The sequence below is a fragment of the Trichomycterus rosablanca genome, chromosome 27, assembly GCF_030014385.1.
Source record: "Trichomycterus rosablanca isolate fTriRos1 chromosome 27, fTriRos1.hap1, whole genome shotgun sequence".
Taxonomy (NCBI): domain Eukaryota; kingdom Metazoa; phylum Chordata; class Actinopteri; order Siluriformes; family Trichomycteridae; genus Trichomycterus; species Trichomycterus rosablanca.
Window position 1 is genome coordinate 4,251,557 of NC_086014.1, and position 21,330 is coordinate 4,272,886.

Here is a 21,330-nt window from a genome sequence, read left to right on the forward strand (position 1 = left end):
CATTTTTCAGATTTGAACTCACCTCAAGTCAAGTAGAGACTTAATGCTCCAGGATTAGCATGGGTGTTGTTAGACTCGGTGATAATATTGTTAAGTGGGGGAAATAAAAATATTTGTGAAGCAGAACACCCTGTTATTATTCCTGCCTGTACTGTGTAGGTTATAATAGCACAGCCAATGTTCTAGGCTTCTCTGTCTAGATAATTACCACTTCATATTTTTACCTGGGAACCATGTTTGTATTTATGCGTGTGTCTGCATGTGGTAGTAAAACATTCACATTGCTCAATATTGTTGTTTAATTCATCATGTGAGGTTAAGAGGGTTTAATTATATTATTCCTAGATTTTGCTCTTCTACGTTTTTATGAGCTCTGACATTAATGTGCATTTATTAGCCATGTGACAGGGCTTCACCATGGTGGTCTTAAGTTTGTTTACTAATCATGTGCACACAGTTGTTGGGTAAGAAATAAACGCGGCTTTTGAATTCCTATCAGATTTCTTCATGTGGGAACTTGAAAGCAGTCTTGGTTGTGGTGATGGGTTAAAAGGGTGTTCCTGCTTTGCACCCAGTGTTTCTTGGTGGAACCAGACCCATTGTAACTATGACCAGGGTAAATCAGTTAATAAAAACATAACACAAGATATTCGTTTTGATTGTGTATTTATTTTCAGCCATCACCGTTTGCAAACCTATGAGCAGTGATTCTAAATGCATAATAATAAATATAGAATGTATTTGAGCCGAAGTGCTTACTGCCGTAAAAAGCAGAAAATACACATTGTTTTAAAGACGAAGTGAAAGCCACCTGATAAATTTTAATCCACTTTATTATTATACCGAGTGGCTGAAAACATGAAACTCTTTTGTATTAAGTCTAATTCATTTGTTCAGATTTTTCTTCTTGGCTGCAATTTGGTTATGCTTAATATTCCTGTGCACTCTGGTGACCTCTACAAGGCGAACAGGATCATGTGCTCTGGCAGGCCAGTGGGAGGAGAACGGGGCGATGTCGCCCCTCACTAACCACCCAGCCAAATATCTCTTCCCCCTTTTTTCCCCAAGTTAGAAAGGGGGGAGGAGCTTTCCCAGGATGAGCTAACAGACTGCCTGACGTTACCAGTGTGAAGTTGGAGTGTGTGTCTCTACATCCACTATAGTGTTTCACTAAAGTGTTTTTGATGACAGTATTTAATGCAGTATTCTGCTTTGGCACTGGGATTTAAAAGCCAATAAATGGGCGGATTGGGGCTCTAGTGGGATCCACTATTGGTGAGTCTCTTATGTTCTCTAACCACCTGTTTGTGGAATTCAGTCAGTCATTTTGTTCAGTTTCTTGTCTGAGCAAGAAACTTATACTGACTGGTGACACCCTGTCCCTATGTCTTGTGGTTTTATAATTCCATTTTCTTGACCTATATAAGACAGTCTGCCATCATAGTGATGCAGTGTTACAAAGGATGATAGATAGCTGATGTTTGTTACATTTAGTAGTACTACTACTACAGAAAGTCTGGTATACATCAGGTAATGCTACCAGGACTCCACAAGTTTTCTTCAGTGAAAAGTGTATCCATGAACTATGGCAATGCTTGTAGCTCAGCCATTAAGGTACTGGACAAGTAATCAAAATGTTACTGGTTCAAGCTTCCTGCTGTTAGAAGATGATATACATTTATGATGTGTGGGAAAACAAATAGTTCTAGTTCATCGTTTTGCCCAAATCTGGTAGAGGTTACTAAGAGCTTAAAATACTTTTAACAACCTTTAACAAAAGGCCAGTGGATTCAAATCAGGCAATAAAGAAAAAGACCAAAGTAAACTGTTGTTGTTTAATATAATGGGCTGAAATAAATGCCAGCTGAGCTTTTGTAGTTGGCAGTAGGATAAAATAAATTGTGTCATTGCTTTCAGAGGACTGTCACGCCAAGATTCACAGCTTTCTTTTTTATTCAGTCTTTTCCTATTTTGTGTATGTCTGCTTGATTTACGCTAGGCTTTTCCTGGCCTCCATTCATGCTTTAACTTGACTGCTAATGAAATCACACCACATAAACATTACCTAGCTGGCTCTGTTTTTGGTATGCAAAAAGTGGTAAATAGTGTGTTGTTCTATGCTTTAAAATGGCCAAAAACCAGTTTTATGGGCCATACAAATGTAAGAAAATTAGTGGTTCTCAAACTTGACAGACCAAGTACCAAGTCTTATCAAACTGAGACCACCAAGTACCACATTCTGTTCACAGTAGCACACAGGACCAATACAGTGAGGTGAAAAAAGACTTTTAAATATAGTGGATACATTTTGATTTTGCATGTTCATGTCTATTCATAATGCTCCTAATATGTTTATGACTGTATTTTAGAGATATTAGTACTGCAGAGAACAGACGGGGTAAATATTACTGCTCATCAAACAAGCTACTGTCTCTTCCCTTGTTCTCATCCTTACCAGCATCTTTAGTTTGTCTGTTAAAAAAACTTTACAGGGTTTAGGGGTTAAGGAGACTGTTCTAAATTAAATGTTGTTTTAAGATGTTTCTTATAGACCTTTAAAAAATTTTAACCCCTGGTTAAATCCCTGGTTTTAGTTCAAGCAAACATTACGTGTTCACCCATCTCTCCTGCTGTCTCTGTTTAAAGCTGCTGAATTCAAACAAACAGTCCAGTGTTTTCTTATTTTCATCTTATTAATGAGCCTTATGTAACAGACTGGCTCTGTACAAATCCTGCTAGTCACCACTGAACTAACCAGTGCACTACAATTTTGAAATTCAGCATCCAATAACACAACCATACTCACATTTTAAAAGTAATCAGATCCACTATAAAAGTTTAAAACCAATTCGACTGTTTACTGTGTGTTTTTAAAATCAGGGCATTGGGGCGAAAATACATCTAAATGTTGGACTGTAAGCAGGACGGCATTAAATGGACCATGCATGAATCAATTAGGTTATCAGACTAAGTTGAAGGTTCATGTCAGGCTATAGTGACCTCCTTTACAGAAATCAATACAGTATGTATTTTTACTGATTGCTTTAACCTTGATGTTGGTTTATCACATCATTCTTCTGTGGTTGTGTGTTATCATAAATAATGCTCTTACACTGTCAAATGCTCGATCAATAACAACCAGCAATCTACGTTCAAATAGTGAAGTAAATGGCATTTACTTTCTTCAGTTGCAGTTCTTCAGTAGCCAATTCCTGTTTAATGCTGCATAATAAAATGCATATGCTTTGGTTTGGGTTTGTAGCAGTTGTAGCAGGTTTGTAGCATCTTATAAACCCCAAAAATATCTTTAACCTGGACCAGTGTGTCTGTATCTGGCAGGAAAAGCACTCAGAAGTATTCACTAGACTGTTTTTTCCACTGATAAATCATGGACTTTATGGTTATTTAGGCTTTTTTCCTACTTTCAAACTAATATAAACCTCGTTTTTTTCTGTAGTCATGGTAAAGGATGACACCTTATCATTTCCATTCTTGAAAACAACAAAAAGCCCCCATACTCATCATTCCTCCTCATGTTGGTACAGGTCTCAGATGTGCATGGGTGTGAGCCTGTGCATAATTCAAGACTTACTTCACCTGAACAGCCCACCCATTATATCACCAATGACATGCTCATCAACAAAAGGCACACCACTTTTTATACTTATACTAAGCATATAGTATCTCATAAATAAAAAACAGATAATGTGACTCTCGGTGGAGGCTCGGGTTGATAACGACAACTGTCTGCAAAGACACCAGGCATGAATAAGTATAATCATCATAGGAACATTTGGACGTGCTGGAAGTACAGTTTTCCTGTTTCAGCCTTTATTTCTCTGTTTCCACATGTGACTGAACAAAGGTCAGTCCTTTTTGTTTTGGTACTTTTCCCTTTAGATTACATTAGCCCTGTCTTTTTTTTGATCAACCATGGCCCTGGTGGCTTATTAAACAGCCTGTGTAATCTGATAAAATTTTAACCCTTGACTGAAGCGTGCTTTAGACATGGAGCTGCAGTTTGGTTTATATTTACACAAGTCCGTTGTCTTTTGTTACCAACATGGTGTTCTTTTAACATCTAATGAAACAATGGCTGGACCAGTAAACCTGCTTGCAAGCATGAAATGGTATGACTAGAAATAGCTACAGATTTTAGCTCTTTACAAGAGCTCTTTACTATTTCATTTAGATTTTAATTCAATGATGTTTACTAAATAAGTTATAGTAATGTAATACAAATTACTTTTATTATAATATAAAAATAATGGATGTAAACACAAAAATGACCTATAAATGGCCAAAAATGGACCGAAACAATGACAAAAAGTTAAGATTAAGTGTTTTTTCATGGCGCTAAGAAAGAATTCTGCTACCCTTTTTTTTTTTTATTCTATGTATGCATTGTTCCCTTTTCCCCCGGTCTAGTCGTATCCAGTTATCTATTTGTTATTCTCTACTGCTGAAAACTCCTAGCAGTAGAATATACTGCATAGTGTGCAATTAAAGACATAGCCTAGCAGGTTTTGGAGAGATTGTGTACCTTTCAGAACAAGCACTTATTATGTTGGGTTTCCTGTTAAGGCAGGATGAGGGGATCCTGAAAAGCTTTATGTTGGCACTGCAGTTGGTAAGTAAAGCACTTTCTTGCTGTAGACTATAGAGTGTGCTGTGGGACTTCTCACCCACACTATGTGTTTTAAGTTAAAAGCAGTCATGCCAAGGTCATTGATGTGGGTTTATATAAAGCAATTATGTTTAACCTTGCTGAGAGGGGAATAAATGTGAAAGAGATTCAGAAAGCAGGAAGTGAGAAGGAGTTACCACAGTGCCTCAGGGTAAAATGTGTTTTCTAAGCTCAGAGGTCAGAGGCTGAATTTGGCTCTGTTGCTGTGCTATGTTGACACACTCAGATTGTAATCTCTGGCATGTATATATATATACACACACACAACATTAGGACTACCTGCCTATGCTGTCAAATCAGCTCTGACCCGAAGGGAGTCCTATGGACATGTGGACCATGTTGTATCCTATTGTATCTGGTGTCGTGACACTACTAGCAGGTTCTTTAACTTCTATACATTGCAAGGTGGATCATCCAAAAGTGCATCCTTAAGCCAACTCTTCTGTTGAGAAATATGGCACTTGAAGATGGGCTTTTTGACCTGCGGCAGAGCAGTCGCTACAGATGGATGGCTCAGAAAAGAACAAAGCATAAGCATCCAGTAAGTTGCAGTTCTGCAGACAAAAATGATTTATAGAAGGTCAAAGTAGAAGAGCCAGACTGGTTTGAGATGGAGATTGACATTTCAAAGACTTGTATAATCTATGAATTTGCAATGGCAGGACAAACCCTGATTTGTCAGGAAAAGCATGTCGTGTGTCTTCAGTGCTTCTCAGCTTTCACTGTTTTGATGCGGTTGCCATGGTGGTGTGAGCAAATTCTGACTGGTGTGATCATTGACTGCAGACTGGCACATCTAGTTTTGTTTAAATAGTAATTTATCGTTGCCATCAGTTCAGTTATATCTTTTGTGGCATTTAGGAGAAACACTCTGTTTAACACATGATTTTCTTTACTTAAAATAGTTTACACCCTGTCACATGCTATCATGTAACAAAGACCTTTTAGCCTGAGAAAGATCGGACTGAATAACTCAGCTGTTCCTTTCCCTCAGGCTCTTCCATGTGGTCATGTATGAGCCTGCAGACACAGACTCACGGAACATGCGTATAGAGACACACGCATGGGCATAGAGAAAAACACACACAGGCCTAGACTCAGAGAGACACACAGAGATACAGATACACAGTGCGACACACACATGCACACGCAAAGAGACAATGACAGAGACACACAGACACTTGGCAGTTCAACTGAAATACTAGATCATATTATATGTCATCTATTCACCTGGAGAACAATAGCAGATTTGCAAGTTGCCTCATGGCAAATCTTTCCACTTTTCTATTACAATAGGTACAGACTCATGTAAATTCAGGGTGCTTCCTGCCCCCGGTCATGGCTGTTTTTTTTTGGCATAAATTATTAAATGGCTGTTATTCTATTACGTAACACTTTAAATCTGCAGGTTTTACTTAACTTGTTTTTTTTTTTGCAGGGTCTTAATTGTATCAAACCCAAGTTGCCTCTGCTGGGCATTTAATCCATAATTGCTTGGAGTGTGTTTAGCTGAAAATGCTGTAAACATTGCAATGTTACACACACATATTCTGTAGTTTTTAAACTGAGCCTCACCAGTCAGCTTGTACAACCCAGGTTGTCTCTCTTAATAGAAAATGATTTCCTCTGCTTTGTTGGGAGTGTTTTTATGTTTTTAAGATTTGATTAGAGCCAATTTAAAACAGAAACCACGGCTATTACTCGAGGTCATGCTGCCCTGTCCCTGTGGGTGGCTTCTGCCACTCTTGATCAATGCTTTTAACCCCTGACTGTGCAAATGAAATGCATTTTTAGTAATGGATTAAACTATTGTAACATTCTGACCTTCCATACCCAAATTGCTCATCATCCCATGGCAACTACAAAGGAGTCTGGACAGTGCTGTTTGTTTTAATAAAGAATTGTTAAATCATATGGTTTACAATGACACATTTGTCTCAGCCTTCATCAGGTCATCCAGTAGCACCTTGCACACTTTAATCTCTGGGAGGAGTTTTTACAATTTATCCCAACTAAAGCAGATTGGAGCTTTGGAGTTGTTTTTCTTGGTGTGGTAAAACATGAAAAAATGCTCAGATTTATCATTCCTCCTAAAGTTAATATAATTGTTTACTGTTAAGCTCAACAACTACCATCTGACATTTACTGTACATGAATAAAAAGCTAAGTTTTTCTTTTTTAATACACGGAAATATCAAAATTCTTGTCTGTATTATTTAGAGGTACTTGTTTGGTTGCTTTTTCGGTACGTCTGTGGGCGATCATAACCCTCTGATAGACGAGCAGGCAGTAATGGGATAGGTGGAGTTAAGAGTGGGCGGTCTTTACCCTGAGAGAGTTGCTGCAGTGTGTTGAGTGTGTCATTGTGCCGAGGATCTACTGTGTGGACACAACATACACATGCAGAGGAATATCAGAACTTTAGGACTACCAGCAAAATGTACAAAAAGCCTGGAAATTTAGGCAGGATACCTTCCTCACAATATGGTGAGTTACAGGATTAAGTGTGTTTGCTGGGGTATAGAGGCTTAGTTGGGGGTCAAGCTGAGATATGCTGAGGTGCTAATGGCTTTACCTTATGGGGTTAAGGGGGGAGGTGTGGGACTTGTGTGTGCTGGTATTGATGAGTTCACCTTTAGTGAGTTAGTTTTGTATTAAAATAAAAATCATTTGGATAGAGCTTTAAGTGTGTGCTTGTGGTAAAGGAAAGTACTGATGTTATTAATTATAGCTGCTTGAGTTTTATCTGTACCTGCTAAGTAAAGCATAGGTATAGTATTCTTTAGGTTGTGTGTGCTAGAAGTGAATGAGTGAGCAGGCCATGTGACCACTATGCAGTAGTTTGGGTGTCCTTGAAGCAGGTAATTGCAGAAAGCATGAATGCATGAAGCTAAACTGAAGACTCAGCATGCAAAGGCTTCACTACTGCCCCAATGTGCTTACTTGTGTCTTGTTGCAGCTGTTCACTGCTGTGTTTTCTAGACATTGGAGTGTGTCAGCAGGGTGTAGGGGGTGGGGGTACAGTGGTGATTTGTTGGTGTGTCACGAAATACTTATACAGAACTCTTCCTGGCCTTTTACTTTCTCTGCAGGTTTTAGAAATGTGCTGGTAAACCGCAGCTGGTTGTTATATCCCACAGTAAGCATCACCAATACACACTTACCAAGCAGTAGTAAAGGCGTTATAACTCCAATTTAATTATAATGTTTAAAAATAAGTGTTCTGTACTGCCACAGTCTTTTTCCACAAATGTATTACCAATATACTCATGATAATATAAAGAAAACTAAAATTTAATACGCTTATTTAAAAGACTGGTTAAATGAACTCAGCGTGAATTTAGCATGATCCTTAAAATGAGAGTAAGTTGAGTAAATAAATAACTAATAAGAAGTTCTGTATTTGCTATATTCTATCAGCTCAGGTTTTTATATATTATCTTTAATGTAAAACTATTCAGTATGACAAACAAACTAATCAAAACTCAACATCCTTACAAATGAAAATTTAGTATAAAGGCAACACTTGCGCGTTGGAATCTCAGCAGTGCTACTGACCTGGGCAGGTGACGAAATGGGCCTTGACTGAGAGAGGGAAGGTTAGCTAGGGTTTTTTCTCACTGTGGTATGCGATTACTGGGACTGGTGGATGCACCAGCATGGGTGGTGGCGGATTCAAATAGCATAGCGTGACTCAGAACATGATATGGCTCTGTGTAGGAAGCCGCCACTGGTTGATGAAAAGCGGGCAGCAGATAACTTGGTTCAAATAAAAAAAAAAGATCTTGTGAAATGACACTCTGGTTACAAAATCACCCAATTATAAGTAAATAAATTCAGATTACATAAGTTTAATTACAAGTTAATCTTCAACCCTAGCATCAAAACACAGCGCTCACCGGACAGTTCCTTAACCTAATTCTCAGGTTAAGGTACTTTAAGGGGTAACTAAGTTATCCTAGGGATGTGTGTTTGTTCTGAAGACAGAGATAAGAGTTTTAACTTGGTCTGACTTTGAGGTAAAGATCTTGTGTGTGAGGTATTACTGGTTTACTCAGTCTACAGATATGAGGGCCCCTGTTCTAACTTCTGTTATTGATTTGTTAAGAAATCATCAGCTAGGATTCAGAACAGCAGAGATTTTGTAAGAAAATGCTAGCGCTTATTTTGGGAGAATACAAGAGCAGGTTTTTTAAGTTTTTAATTTTGCTGTGTGCATATCCTTATTGGAGGCTGCTGTTTATTTTGTCTGCTAGAAGAATGTTCTGTCATAGAAGCAGCATGTAAAGCATGGCCATGACCATTTCTCGTTCTGTGTTTGATCACAGGGTGACTGTTCAATACACGAAGCAGTTGGGCTGCAGCTAATGATGTTTTCTTTTGAGCTAGTGAATATTAGGGGAAAGAGTGTCCAGTTTTATTTATGTAAACTATTTAAAACACCAGCCAATCAATAATAACATTTATTGTTCCCATGCTGAGAGGTCCAAGCTGGTCAGCTAAGCCCCTTTTCTCTAACAGCCCAACCATAGATGTTTTCAATTTAGCGACCTAATTTAACATGTTATAGGAGCCTATAAGACTCAGTAAGCTGTCTGTGTTTACAACAGCACTGATATATTAAACATTTTACTGTGGTGGCTGTAACATGTTAAACAAGTGGCCTAACATTCAAAATAGTCATGGCTTGTGCATGCAGAGCCAGACAAAGCAAAACTTCAAAACATTAAATGCCCAAAAGACACCCCCTATTTGACCTTATATTGTGCCATCCTGCTGATTTAAGCCTCTGACAGCACCACCGGACAGGCCAACTTCCAGCCAGTAAAGACTCTCTTTACAATAGCCAACAGTGTGACTCCATTACTGGCACAAAGCCGAAAGTCAGCTTTTTTGTTTGGCTTCCTCTTTCTTGTGTTAATAAGCTTTGGTTTGAATGGACACAATTTTAGAGTCATGTGCATTAACCCTAAAAACAAAAGGCCTCAGATTACTCTGACTGTACCTATGTTCTAACAGACAGACAAGGTTAAAACCATGTACAGATTTAAATTTCACATGGAGTCTGAGTAAAATTAGCCTGGATTATTTTCGGGAGACACTCGAAGCAGTGGCGGCTGCTGTCTGCGTTCAGTCTGCTGTGCAAGCAACTGTAGCAGCTCAGATGGGTTTGCGTACATTTTGAAAAGAGACTAGATTAATCTGTCTAATGATGGTTTACTTTTTAATAATTAAGTATAACAAATGTTGTTTGTCTTTTATCTGCCAATCTAGTCATTTCCAATTTCCTGTTGTAAATCAGGTGCGGCATACACAACCCCCAATCTGTTTAAGGAGAGCTGGATCACCACACGCACCTCAGACACGTGTCCACTGTGCAGCTGTGTCTCATCACCTGCCAGTGTTGGGTTTCCACACAGAACCATATCGCATACAGAGAGCTACGCTAGGCTCCATGTGATCCCCCCCCCACACACACACACACACTCACAGTCCCGAGGATTGCATATCTCGGTGGGAAGAGACCCCTTCCAACCTTCTCTTGCTCAAACATGGCCAGTTGTGTTTTTGTAGACCATGCTTTTAATGTCTTTTTTGATTCCGTGTACCTCTGTGCAGAAATCACAGTTCATCAAAACAAAAGATAAAAATACAAAAACAAATCTGAGTGATGATGGGCTAGCGTACTTTACCACTGCGCCACCAGAGCACCTAAAGATCACTTACTAAAAAGTGTTACCTTATACAGAGATGCTACTATAATGACTCGAGTGAAAAGAGCAGTTTATCTTAAGCAAAATGTGTTGAAATTGTAAGTTAAAATTGCCCTCTCTCATAGGGTCTAATGTACTAGACAGACTATTATTGCCTAATATTATTCTTTCAGATGCAGAAATATTTCCTGATTGACTCTTTTTCCTGTACTAGATACTCTATGTAAGCTGGTGTGCAACAGGAAGGGCAAACCTGTCCTAGTCATTGTAGGACGTTGAAAAAAACATTACAGATGTAGGAACAAATTCAGGGAAGCACCTGTTTCACCCCAACAGGAAGGGTAGATTTAACATGGTAATCATTTAAATGACATTTCCATCTCCTTTTGACAACAGATTTGGTTTAATTTAGAGTTTGTGTTGTAATAAGCCACCTTTTCCATTATTGGCAACTAAACTTTTGAGCTTCTGTTTTACAAAGGCTTTTGCCAACCATACCCTCAGTAGCACTTCCTGATCACCAGGCTTCAAATAAAATAACCAGTTATGCTGGAATATAAATGTACTTACTAGTTATCATTAGCACAGCTCTCTGTTTTTTTTTTTTTCCTGATGGACAGATGGCTCATTCTGTCACTTGTGCTGGGGTAAAAGGTTGGGTCTCTAGTGACCTAACACACACCCACACACGCACACTGTAGGATGTATGTCTGTTGCTGTGCAAGTGTGTTAGTCTTTGTGTGCTTATGTGCCTGTTGGACAGTTTGGTATGCGAGTGCGTATTACCTCACAGCCTCCTGGAATAATGTATGCAATTGTTGAAAAAGCAGTTGTTTAGTTGTGCCTTTTGACATCTGAAACACTTTTGAAGTCATCAGATTTTGCAATGCCTCAGTTAGGCTGTAACAATCCATTGTGCCTGTATTTCTATTTTGGGAATTTAGTAACAGTTTTGTTCTGGACTGGGTCAGAAGCCTATCTTGGAATCCTTACACAGATAGTGCATTAAACCAGGATTGAATCTGGATTGTTGACTGTGCTGAAATGTTTAAATGTTGTTTTATTTTAATGAACTAAAACATTTAGCATGCGAAGTGATTTACTGTATATACTGTGCATAGTAAAATGTTTTATATTTTAACATTTTAATATGTGAAAAGAATTAGAATTAGAATTATATATACAGTGTATCACAAAAGTGAGTACACCCCTCACATTTCTGCAAATATTTCATTATATCTTTTCATGGGACAACACTATAGACATGAAACTTGGATATAACTTAGAGTAGTCAGTGTACAACTTGTATAGCAGTGTAGATTTACTGTCTTCTGAAAATAACTCAACACACAGCCATTAATGTCTAAATAGCTGGCAACATAAGTGAGTACACCCCACAGTGAACATGTCCAAATTGTGCCCAAATGTGTCGTTGTCCCTCCCTGGTGTCATGTGTCAAGGTCCCAGGTGTAAATGGGGAGCAGGGCTGTTAAATTTGGTGTTTTGGGTACAATTCTCTCATACTGGCCACTGGATATTCAACATGGCACCTCATGGCAAAGAACTCTCTGAGGATGTGAGAAATAGAATTGTTGCTCTCCACAAAGATGGCCTGGGCTATAAGAAGATTGCTAACACCCTGAAACTGAGCTACAGCATGGTGGCCAAGGTCATACAGCGGTTTTCCAGGACAGGTTCCACTCGGAACAGGCTTCGCCAGGGTCGACCAAAGAAGTTGAGTCCACGTGTTCGGCGTCATATCCAGAGGTTGGCTTTAAAAAATAGACACATGAGTGCTGCCAGCATTGCTGCAGAGGTTGAAGATGTGGGAGGTCAGCCTGTCAGTGCTCAGACCATACGCCGCACACTGCATCAACTCGGTCTGCATGGTCGTCATCCCAGAAGGAAGCTGACGCACAAGAAAGCCCGCCCGCAGTTTGCTGAAGACAAGCAGTCCAAGAACATGGATTACTGGAATGCCCTGTGGTCTGACGAGACCAAGATAAACTTGTTTGGCTCAGATGGTGTCCAGCATGTGTGGCGGCGCCCTGGTGAGAAGTACCAAGACAACTGTATCTTGCCTACAGTCAAGCATGGTGGTGGTAGCATCATGGTCTTGGGCTGTATGAGTGTTGCTGGCACTGGGGAGCTGCGGTTCATTGAGGGAAACATGAATTCCAACATGTACTGTGACATTCTGAAACAGAGCATGATCCCCTCCCTTCGAAAACTGGGCCTCATGGCAGTTTTCCAACAGGATAACGACCCCAAACACAACCTCCAAGATGACAACTGCCTTGCTGAGGAAGCTGAAGGTAAAGGTGATGGACTAAACCCAATTGAGCACCTGTGGCGCATCCTCAAGTGGAAGGTGGAGGAGTTCAAGGTGTCTAACATCCACCAGCTCCGTGATGTCATCATGGAGGAGTGGAAGAGGATTCCAGTAGCAACCTGTGCAGCTCTGGTGAATTCCATGCCCAGGAGGGTTAAGGCAGTGCTGGATAATAATGGTGGTCACACAAAATATTGACACTTTGGGCACAATTTGGACATGTTCACTGTGGGGTGTACTCACTTATGTTGCCAGCCATTTAGACATTAATGGCTGTGTGTTGAGTTATTTTCAGAAGACAGTAAATCTACACTGCTATACAAGTTGTACACTGACTACTCTAAGTTATATCCAAGTTTTAGTTCTATAGTGTTGTCCCATGAAAAGATATAATAAAATATTTGCAGAAATGTGAGGGGTGTACTCACTTTTGTGATACACTGTATATACAGTGTATCACAAAAGTGAGTACACCCCTCACATTTCTGCAGATATTTGAGTATATCTTTTCATGGGACAACACTGACAAAATGACACTTTGACACAATGAAAAGTAGTCTGTGTGCAGCTTATATAACAGTGTAAATTTATTCTTCCCTCAAAATAACTCAATATACAGCCATTAATGTCTAAACCACCGGCAACAAAAGTGAGTACACCCCTAAGAGACTACACCCCTAAATGTCCAAATTGAGCACTGCTTGTCATTTTCCCTCCAAAATGTCATGTGACTTGTTAGTGTTACTAGGTCTCAGGTGTGCATAGGGAGCAGGTGTGTTCAATTTAGTAGTACAGCTCTCACACTCTCTCATACTGGTCACTGAAAGTTCCAACATGGCACCTCATGGCAAAGAACTCTCTGAGGATCTTAAAAGACGAATTGTTGCGCTACATGAAGATGGCCAAGGCTACAAGAAGATTGCCAACACCCTGAAACTGAGCTGCAGCACAGTGGCCAAGATCATCCAGCGTTTTAAAAGAGCAGGGTCCACTCAGAACAGACCTCGAGTTGGTCGTCCAAAGAAGCTGAGTGCACGTGCTCAGCGTCACATCCAACTGCTGTCTTTGAAAGATAGGCGCAGGAGTGCTGTCAGCATTGCTGCAGAGATTGAAAAGGTGGGGGGTCAGCCTGTCAGTGCTCAGACCATACGCCGCACACTACATCAAATTGGTCTGCATGGCTGTCACCCCAGAAGGAAGCCTCTTCTGAAGTCTCTACACAAGAAAGCCCGCAAACAGTTTGCTGAAGACATGTCAACAAAGGACATGGATTACTGGAACCATGTCCTATGGTCTGATGAGACCAAGATTAATTTGTTTGGTTCAGATGGTCTCAAGCATGTGTGGCGGCAATCAGGTGAGGAGTACAAAGATAAGTGTGTCATGCCTACAGTCAAGCATGGTGGTGGGAATGCCATGGTCTGGGGCTGCATGAGTGCAGCAGGTGTTGGGGAGTTACATTTCATTGAGGGACACATGAACTCCAATATGTACTGTGAAATACTGAAGCAGAGCATGATCCCCTCCCTCCGGAAACTGGGTCGCAGGGCAGTGTTCCAGCATGATAATGACCCCAAACACACCTCTAAGACAACCACTGCTTTATTGAAGAGGCTGAGGGTAAAGGTGATGGACTGGCCAAGCATGTCTCCAGACCTAAACCCAATAGAACATCTTTGGGGCATCCTCAAGCGGAAGGTGGAGGAGTGCAAAGTCTCGAATATCCGCCAGCTCCGTGATGTCGTCATGGAGGAGTGGAAAAGCATTCCAGTGGCAACCTGTGAAGCTCTGGTGAACTCCATGCCCAGGAGAGTTAAGGCAGTTCTGGGAAATAATGGTGGCCACACAAAATATTGACACTTCAGGAACTTTCACTAAGGGGTGCACTCACTTTTGTTGCCGGTGGATTAGACATTAATGGCTGTATATTGAGTTATTTTGAGGGAAGAATAAATTTACACTGTTATATAAGCTGCACACAGACTACTTTTCATTGTGTCAAAGTGTCATTTTGTCAGTGTTGTCCCATAAAAAGATATACTTAAATATCTGCAGAAATGTGAGGGGTGTACTCACTTTTGTGATACACTGTATATATATATATATATATATATATATATATATATATATATATATATATATATATATATGTGTGTGTGTGTGTGTATTTATTTCTGAAGTTTTCTTCGTTAGGAGATGAGTAGCACTGTTTAATCAGATGTTCAAGTTAGTCTAAAATGAGATGTTTGAGCTTCTGTGAGTTTCTTCAAAGCCTGGAACCATTTAATTTTAAAACACACCTTTAGAAACCTGGAAATGAATGTTAATGCTAACATAAACACAGTGCTTAAAGTAGAACGTGGGCTGAAATTTGGAGCCACAGAAGGATTATATTAAGAGAAAAAAGTGATTACATTTAGTCAGAATGTCTAGAGGCAGCTCAGTCAAGCTTACACATCCAAACGTTAGGCTGAACTGCACAAGAAATAGATTTTATGTTCACACTTTAGTAGCACTGATTGTATCTGTTATTTGATTTTAAAATGTTTTATTTGAAACCTTGAATTCACTAGAAAGCAAATATTTGTGCGGTTGTTAAGAGATCAGATTCAACACTGTTAAAAAAAATCCAGATTAATCCAAGAATCAGTTTCACACAGATATTATGGAATAGTGATGTCATAAAGAACTGCAGTGCTTTTAGGAATAGTATAATCATACAAGCGCATTATTTCCCTTCTTGCAATCACTTGAAACCTTTAGTCATAAATATTGGTCCTCTTTTAAGCGCTGTGTTTCTCCTGTGTTCTCTAAGTGTGTGTGGAGTGTGTGTGTGTGGGGGGGGTTAACACAGTTAGTGTAGAAAATCACTGCACCCTTGGGAGCAGATAATATGATTGATTATTCATTGGCCAGCCTGTCGCCTGTAGAGACGGGATTAGTTAAGTAATCTAATATGGTGCCACCGTAGGCCACTCCTATGGGCCCTTTACAGACCAGATGCTTGATTACGCACAGCTCGGTGTCGTGAACTCTGCCGTCATGAGAATCATTACCGAAATGGGTTGGTGCCATGTACAAAGCAGGGAAAACAATCAGCTATTAACCGCATGGTCTCCTTGCCACGACAGGCACTCAGTCATGTGTTTATGGAGGAACAGTTTGGTTTACTTTGATGCAGCATCATCTGCTCTCGGTCTGAACCAGGATACAGCGGTTTTGAGAAACGTGGATCAAATGGGAGAAGCATTTGCTTTCCAGACTCTGTGACAGCAAATGCAGTCTGCTTTCTCCATTTGCTATGAAGTCTGTTTACCTGGTTGGTATAGCTACAGAACTTCACAAAACACCGGTATTGTTGATTCAAACTTCTCCAATCCAAAGCTTCAAATCTCTCCACTCAGATAAAAATATGAACAGAGATTAAAGATCGAAAAGGAAAAAATGTCTGTGTGACTATTTAAAATAAAAAGAATATTAGACAGTAACAATAAGCCAGCTCCAATTCCATCTCCACTGGATTACTGCTATATTTAGTCTGTCCTGGATACAAAAGAAATATGTATGAGAAAGCTCTCAGCTTTAATTATATCCACAAGGAATGCATATTTAACTTTCTCCTATGATGTTTGCTTTTAGATATTTTCACCTATTAGGGCAGCAGAGTTCAGAGAAATAGCAGCACCGAAGCAAACTGAACGTCGTGTCTGAGACCATTACAGTTACAGACAGCTACAGACAAAATGGGATTTTATGGGATTAGTGAGCATTAAAAACATTTCAAAGAAACACATTTTCCCAACCATTCATTTTACTAGCAAGCACAATGGACCCTTAAGACTAGTTCACAATGAAAACAGACGCTTTTTATTTTGGGTATTTAATATGTTCTGCCCTTAGCTCTCTTATCAAGTGTACAGGGAAGCCAGTTCATTTGGCTGCATCCCAAAGTACACAAAATGCCTGTATAACAAATACCAACATTTTTGTTAGGCATTGTCACTATTTAAAATTCCTTTAAGCTGTTGGAATACTTTGCCCTATCTTCAACCTTACACCTACAAAATGTGGCGAAATAAATCCTATTCATATAATGTAGCCTTACTGAAGTTTCACCAACTCTAATGGCACCTTAAGTGAAAGCTGACACCACATGTTATAGTAATACACATTACACAGAGCAAAATATATGTATTGTGAGGACAGTAGTTACAGGTGTTCTATTATGTTGATTCTAATGGCTTTTAGTACCTCAGCATCACTCCATAAACATGTTGGTGAGGAAACGGCAAAAGTCCAAATAGTCTGTATGAGTTTTTTAATGGTCTGTGATAGTGATCTGTAAAGTGTATGGGAAAAGGAGATGTATGGACAGCCAGACGGATCTCAGGCTAATGAGATTGTGCTGAAATACATAAGGGGATGAGAGAAAAGTGACTTGCATTGTGAGCAAGTTCGTCATGTCTGTTTAAAAAGCAGCATTCGGCTCTATTAAAGCCCAGTTAGGAAAACAAAATCTGATTTGTTTGTAAAAGAGCAGCCAGCCCAAACCCTTCTCTATTCTGCTTTGCAACTGGAGTCTTTGAAGAACATGGATTAGCTTACCATTTCATTTAGTCTCGTTATAATAAAGAAGAGATCTTAAAAGAAAGCTCTTACTGAGGAAAATTACAGCAATTAGGCAAGTATATTTTACTTTCTCCTAAATGTTTGCTTTCACACAGTTTGAAAAAGCACTGATCGCCCTTCCTTCCTGGATAATTAGCTTAAAGATTCCAGTCAAAAAGCACCTAGATTACTTTGATCCTATTTTTAAATATCTAAACAATACGTTTTCTCTTTGCATTGTGGATTTCATAGGGCTTCACATGTGTCTACACATGTGTGTTTGTGTCTGTATGGCTTATAGCTGATGAAGAGCAGTGTGTAGCGAGAATATACTACATACTTTGTTGTTAATGCAAACTACTTCATAGTAATAAGCATTTTAATCTCAAACATTTATATTGTGGACAATTTTTAATGCTCGTGCATTAATGCTCTTGTTCAAATTATTCATTAGAAGCCATTCTTTTCTTCAGACATAGTCATGTCTGTGTAGATAACCGACCAACCTCTCCTAGACGAGCTGTTAAGCAACTTCCTTCCAGTGTTGTACTTCAAGCTTCTCTGCACTCAGGAGAAGCAAAAAACTCCTGATGTCTTAGCCGGGGTTAATCCATAACCGGTTTTTGTCAATCGGTACCTGATGTTTGAGATGTCATACTCAAGTATGTGCTGGTGTGTCTGTCTCATACAACTCCTATTAATGAAACTACAAACAGAAGATAATAAATGCTTATTGTTTCACTAGCTTGCATGGCAGTCTGTTTAATTTGTTAGTTCTACATAATAAGAATCATTTTACTAGCAATTTGAAATTTATTCTCAGAAGCAACGTTGCTAATGCAGGAAAGCATTTTTTGAGCTACTTAGTGAGAATGAATGCACTACCTGGTAAAAGTGATGATCAGACAGTTGCAACCAACCAATGCAGAGTTGCGTCTTGGGCAAATCCCTCAACCCTAAATTGCTTGACATGGAATTGCTTACAACTGTGAAATGTTCCACATCAGATCTTCTTCCCTATTGTTGTAATGCCTGAAGAAGCTGACTTTTATAGGAAAAACTCTGCTTAGAGTGTGTACAAAAGCGGTTGGATCATATGAATGCACCCTAGGGGGCAAATTGTTTCCACTAATCTTCTGTTTGATTTCTTAGTTCAGTAAAAGGAAAAAGATTCATGATGCGGCAGACTACTCCATTTTCTCTCACCTACTGCTGAACCCAACACGATGATGTGTTTCTGCTCTGAGTTCATGTGCATGGGTTGCGCATGCGTATCTGTTAATACAGTGTGTGTTTGACATGCGGCCTTGTGAAAGGGATTAACTGTACATAGTGTCTGACTTTTTGTTTCTTACTGTCTTGCTGCAGTACATAATTGCATCTTGATGGGTGATAGGTGTGCTCCCTCTGTGTGCATTTCCAGGACTCTGAATCTTTGGACAGCTGCATCCAAAGCACACTCGCGGCACTCTACCCGCCATTCGAGGCCACCGGTGGCACTGTGCTTTGCCAGGTGCTGGATGTGGTAGAGTCGTCGTATCGTGGGGACGGCCTGCACTACCTCATCGATTTCCTGGTTCCTGCCAAGCGTATCCTCCAGAGCATCCAACAGGATGCATGTGTGAGTGACACATTGTCTCTTTAAATGAGAATCTTTACCTTTACACATCATATAAATAAATCACCGCATTCTTCATGGTTGCTCAGTTTTCCCCTCTTTTGTCTGTTAATGTTCTTTTTGCTTTGTGGTCCAGTCACACTCTTTTGTGTTCAGTGTGTAAAAGTCGTGTAGTCTCATGCCTAAGATATCAATGTGGTGTGTCATGTTTGGTTAAGGTGCCGCTTTCCCTGCTATTACTCATGTGGGCACAGTCGGAACAAACACACACACCTTGGACAAAAGCATGGAGGTGCTAGTTGGATCGAATGTTTTGGTAGCTCTTGTTTTTGTTATTTGAGAAAGAGGCTTATTAACACTTTGGAAATTAGGGGTTTTTCCTAGCCGACATGTTCTCCCTTCCATTCTTATCCAAGCACAAATATGCACCCACACGCTGCAGGCTTTATTTCATGACTCTTTCTTTGTGTTTGCAATATGTCTGTACATTATTCTAAAGACTTATTTTGGGAGTGTATGTGTGTAGACTGTATGTACAGAATGTTGTTTTTGATGTTGTTTTTGTGCACATATCATTTGTGTTCATTTGAACTTTTTTCCACCAAAAAAAAGAAATTTTCTTCTAGTTTTCACATTTGTGTCTGTGCCTAACACTGTATCTAAACAATGGAGGTTAGACACCTAGTCCTGGAAAAGGCTTAAATTCTTTTAAGACCTTGTGTAAGAGCCAACCCAGTATGTAATCAGGTGTGGGAGTGACTCAATCCATGGCATAAAAATAGCACCAACCTTGCACGGTGTTACAAGTTGTACTTCTTTTTTTGACAAATAATGTACCGCCCAGAGTTAAATCAAAGCGCCTAAACACAGCGCAGATAACATGACTTAGACAACAATGCTGTGCAAACTGATACATTCTTTATTGTTTTTAAGAGTGTAGAGCTTAAGCGTGACTCCTGCTTTGTCTGTAATTTCCAGTAAAGTGCCAGTAGTTAATGCAAATGTAAATTTCACAGGATTCGTTTTGCTCAAAATGAATACAAATAAATAAATAAATCATATTTTATTGATGTTTTATTGATATTTTAACAATGTTTGAAGAGCTGATTTCAGGTGATGCTGTGAGTTAATTCAATTTAGTAGGAACTGGTCAATTGGTCAAAATTAAATGAAAAATGAATGCTGATATATTTATTCACCCACATTCTCAAGAAAAACAATGCAGCCATGCTAGACAGTAAAGACCCTGAACGCCCTGCTGAAGACGCATTGACTTAAGGATACAGGGGTAAATGTCAGCCATGTCAGATCCCTGACTTATATTAAATTTTTTTTAAATGTGATCAGATTTGAAGAGAGCAGTCCATTCATTTTCAACAGAATCTATCTTTCTTGAACAATTAAGCAAGAAAAAATTTCCCAATCTGAGTGCAAATATTGACACACATAAACAGACTGGTGGCTATAATTAAAATCAAAATGTGCTTATGTAAAGCATTAAGTTTGGGGAATTTTTTTGTTTATATTCAGAAATGTGTAAAAGCTGTAAAAGTGTAAACTTTAATGTATTTCAAAAACAATAAAAGAACACATTATATTCTCAATTTGGATATCAGCAGACAACAGTAAGGTAGCTTGCCTAACACTGGAAACAAGCAGGACAGACAGACCTGTGTGTGCATCATTTGCTTTCAAACACACCAAAAGTCAGTAATAAACAGGAAAAGCTTGAACTTGGAGGTATTTGTGCCTCTGTGTTGCTTTAGTCACTCAAGCGGATAATGATCTGACCCTGAAAGCCCACAGACCAGCTTTTCACATCTCTTTCATACACACATGCACACACCTGTGCAAAAAGACAGGCTACAAAGCCGTAAGTAATCCTGGTGTGTGGCAAGCCTGAAAGGTGATCTTTAAAAACAAATTAGTGTCAAATCAGTGTTTTGTTTTGTGTTCTTTCACCTATCTCTCTCTCTCTCTCTCTCTCTCTCTCTCTCTCTCTCTCTCTCTCTCTCTCTCTCTGTGTGTGTGTGTGTGTGAGGTCATAGTTTTTTGTTTTAGAATTGAGTTCTTGTACCATTTCTTTTTAATTAATCTGCCATTATGTTCACAGTATGTATGGTCTTGTCCATAACAAAATGAAACTTTGTGTAGTTTTCAGTTATTTAGTGGTTTTAGCTATACCAATATTTGGTTTTGGCAGAAAGGAACTCCAAATTCAAATAACTTAAATTCAAATAAGATGGTGAGAGCACTAATTTAAAAGCAAGAGACAACTAGCTGTTATGCCTTGAAATACCTGTTAAACTGCATTTAAATGCTGCGTGTTTGCACTTACCTGCCACATGTTGCAAGGTTGCGAATTTAATTT

General features: G+C 39.3%; 1 protein-coding gene across 1 annotated transcript in view; it reads left to right on the forward strand.

Moving 5' to 3' along the window:
* The first annotated feature begins 7,099 nt into the window (after window positions 1-7,099).
* plekhg4 (pleckstrin homology domain containing, family G (with RhoGef domain) member 4) overlaps window positions 7,100-21,330 on the forward strand; it is a 40,604-nt gene continuing 26,373 nt past the window's right edge. The window contains exons 1-2 of the mRNA XM_062989604.1: window positions 7,100-7,174; window positions 18,765-18,962. Of these exons, the coding sequence (XP_062845674.1) occupies window positions 7,172-7,174; window positions 18,765-18,962 (201 nt within the window). The 5' untranslated portion in view covers window positions 7,100-7,171. The remainder of the gene's footprint in view (window positions 7,175-18,764; window positions 18,963-21,330) is intronic.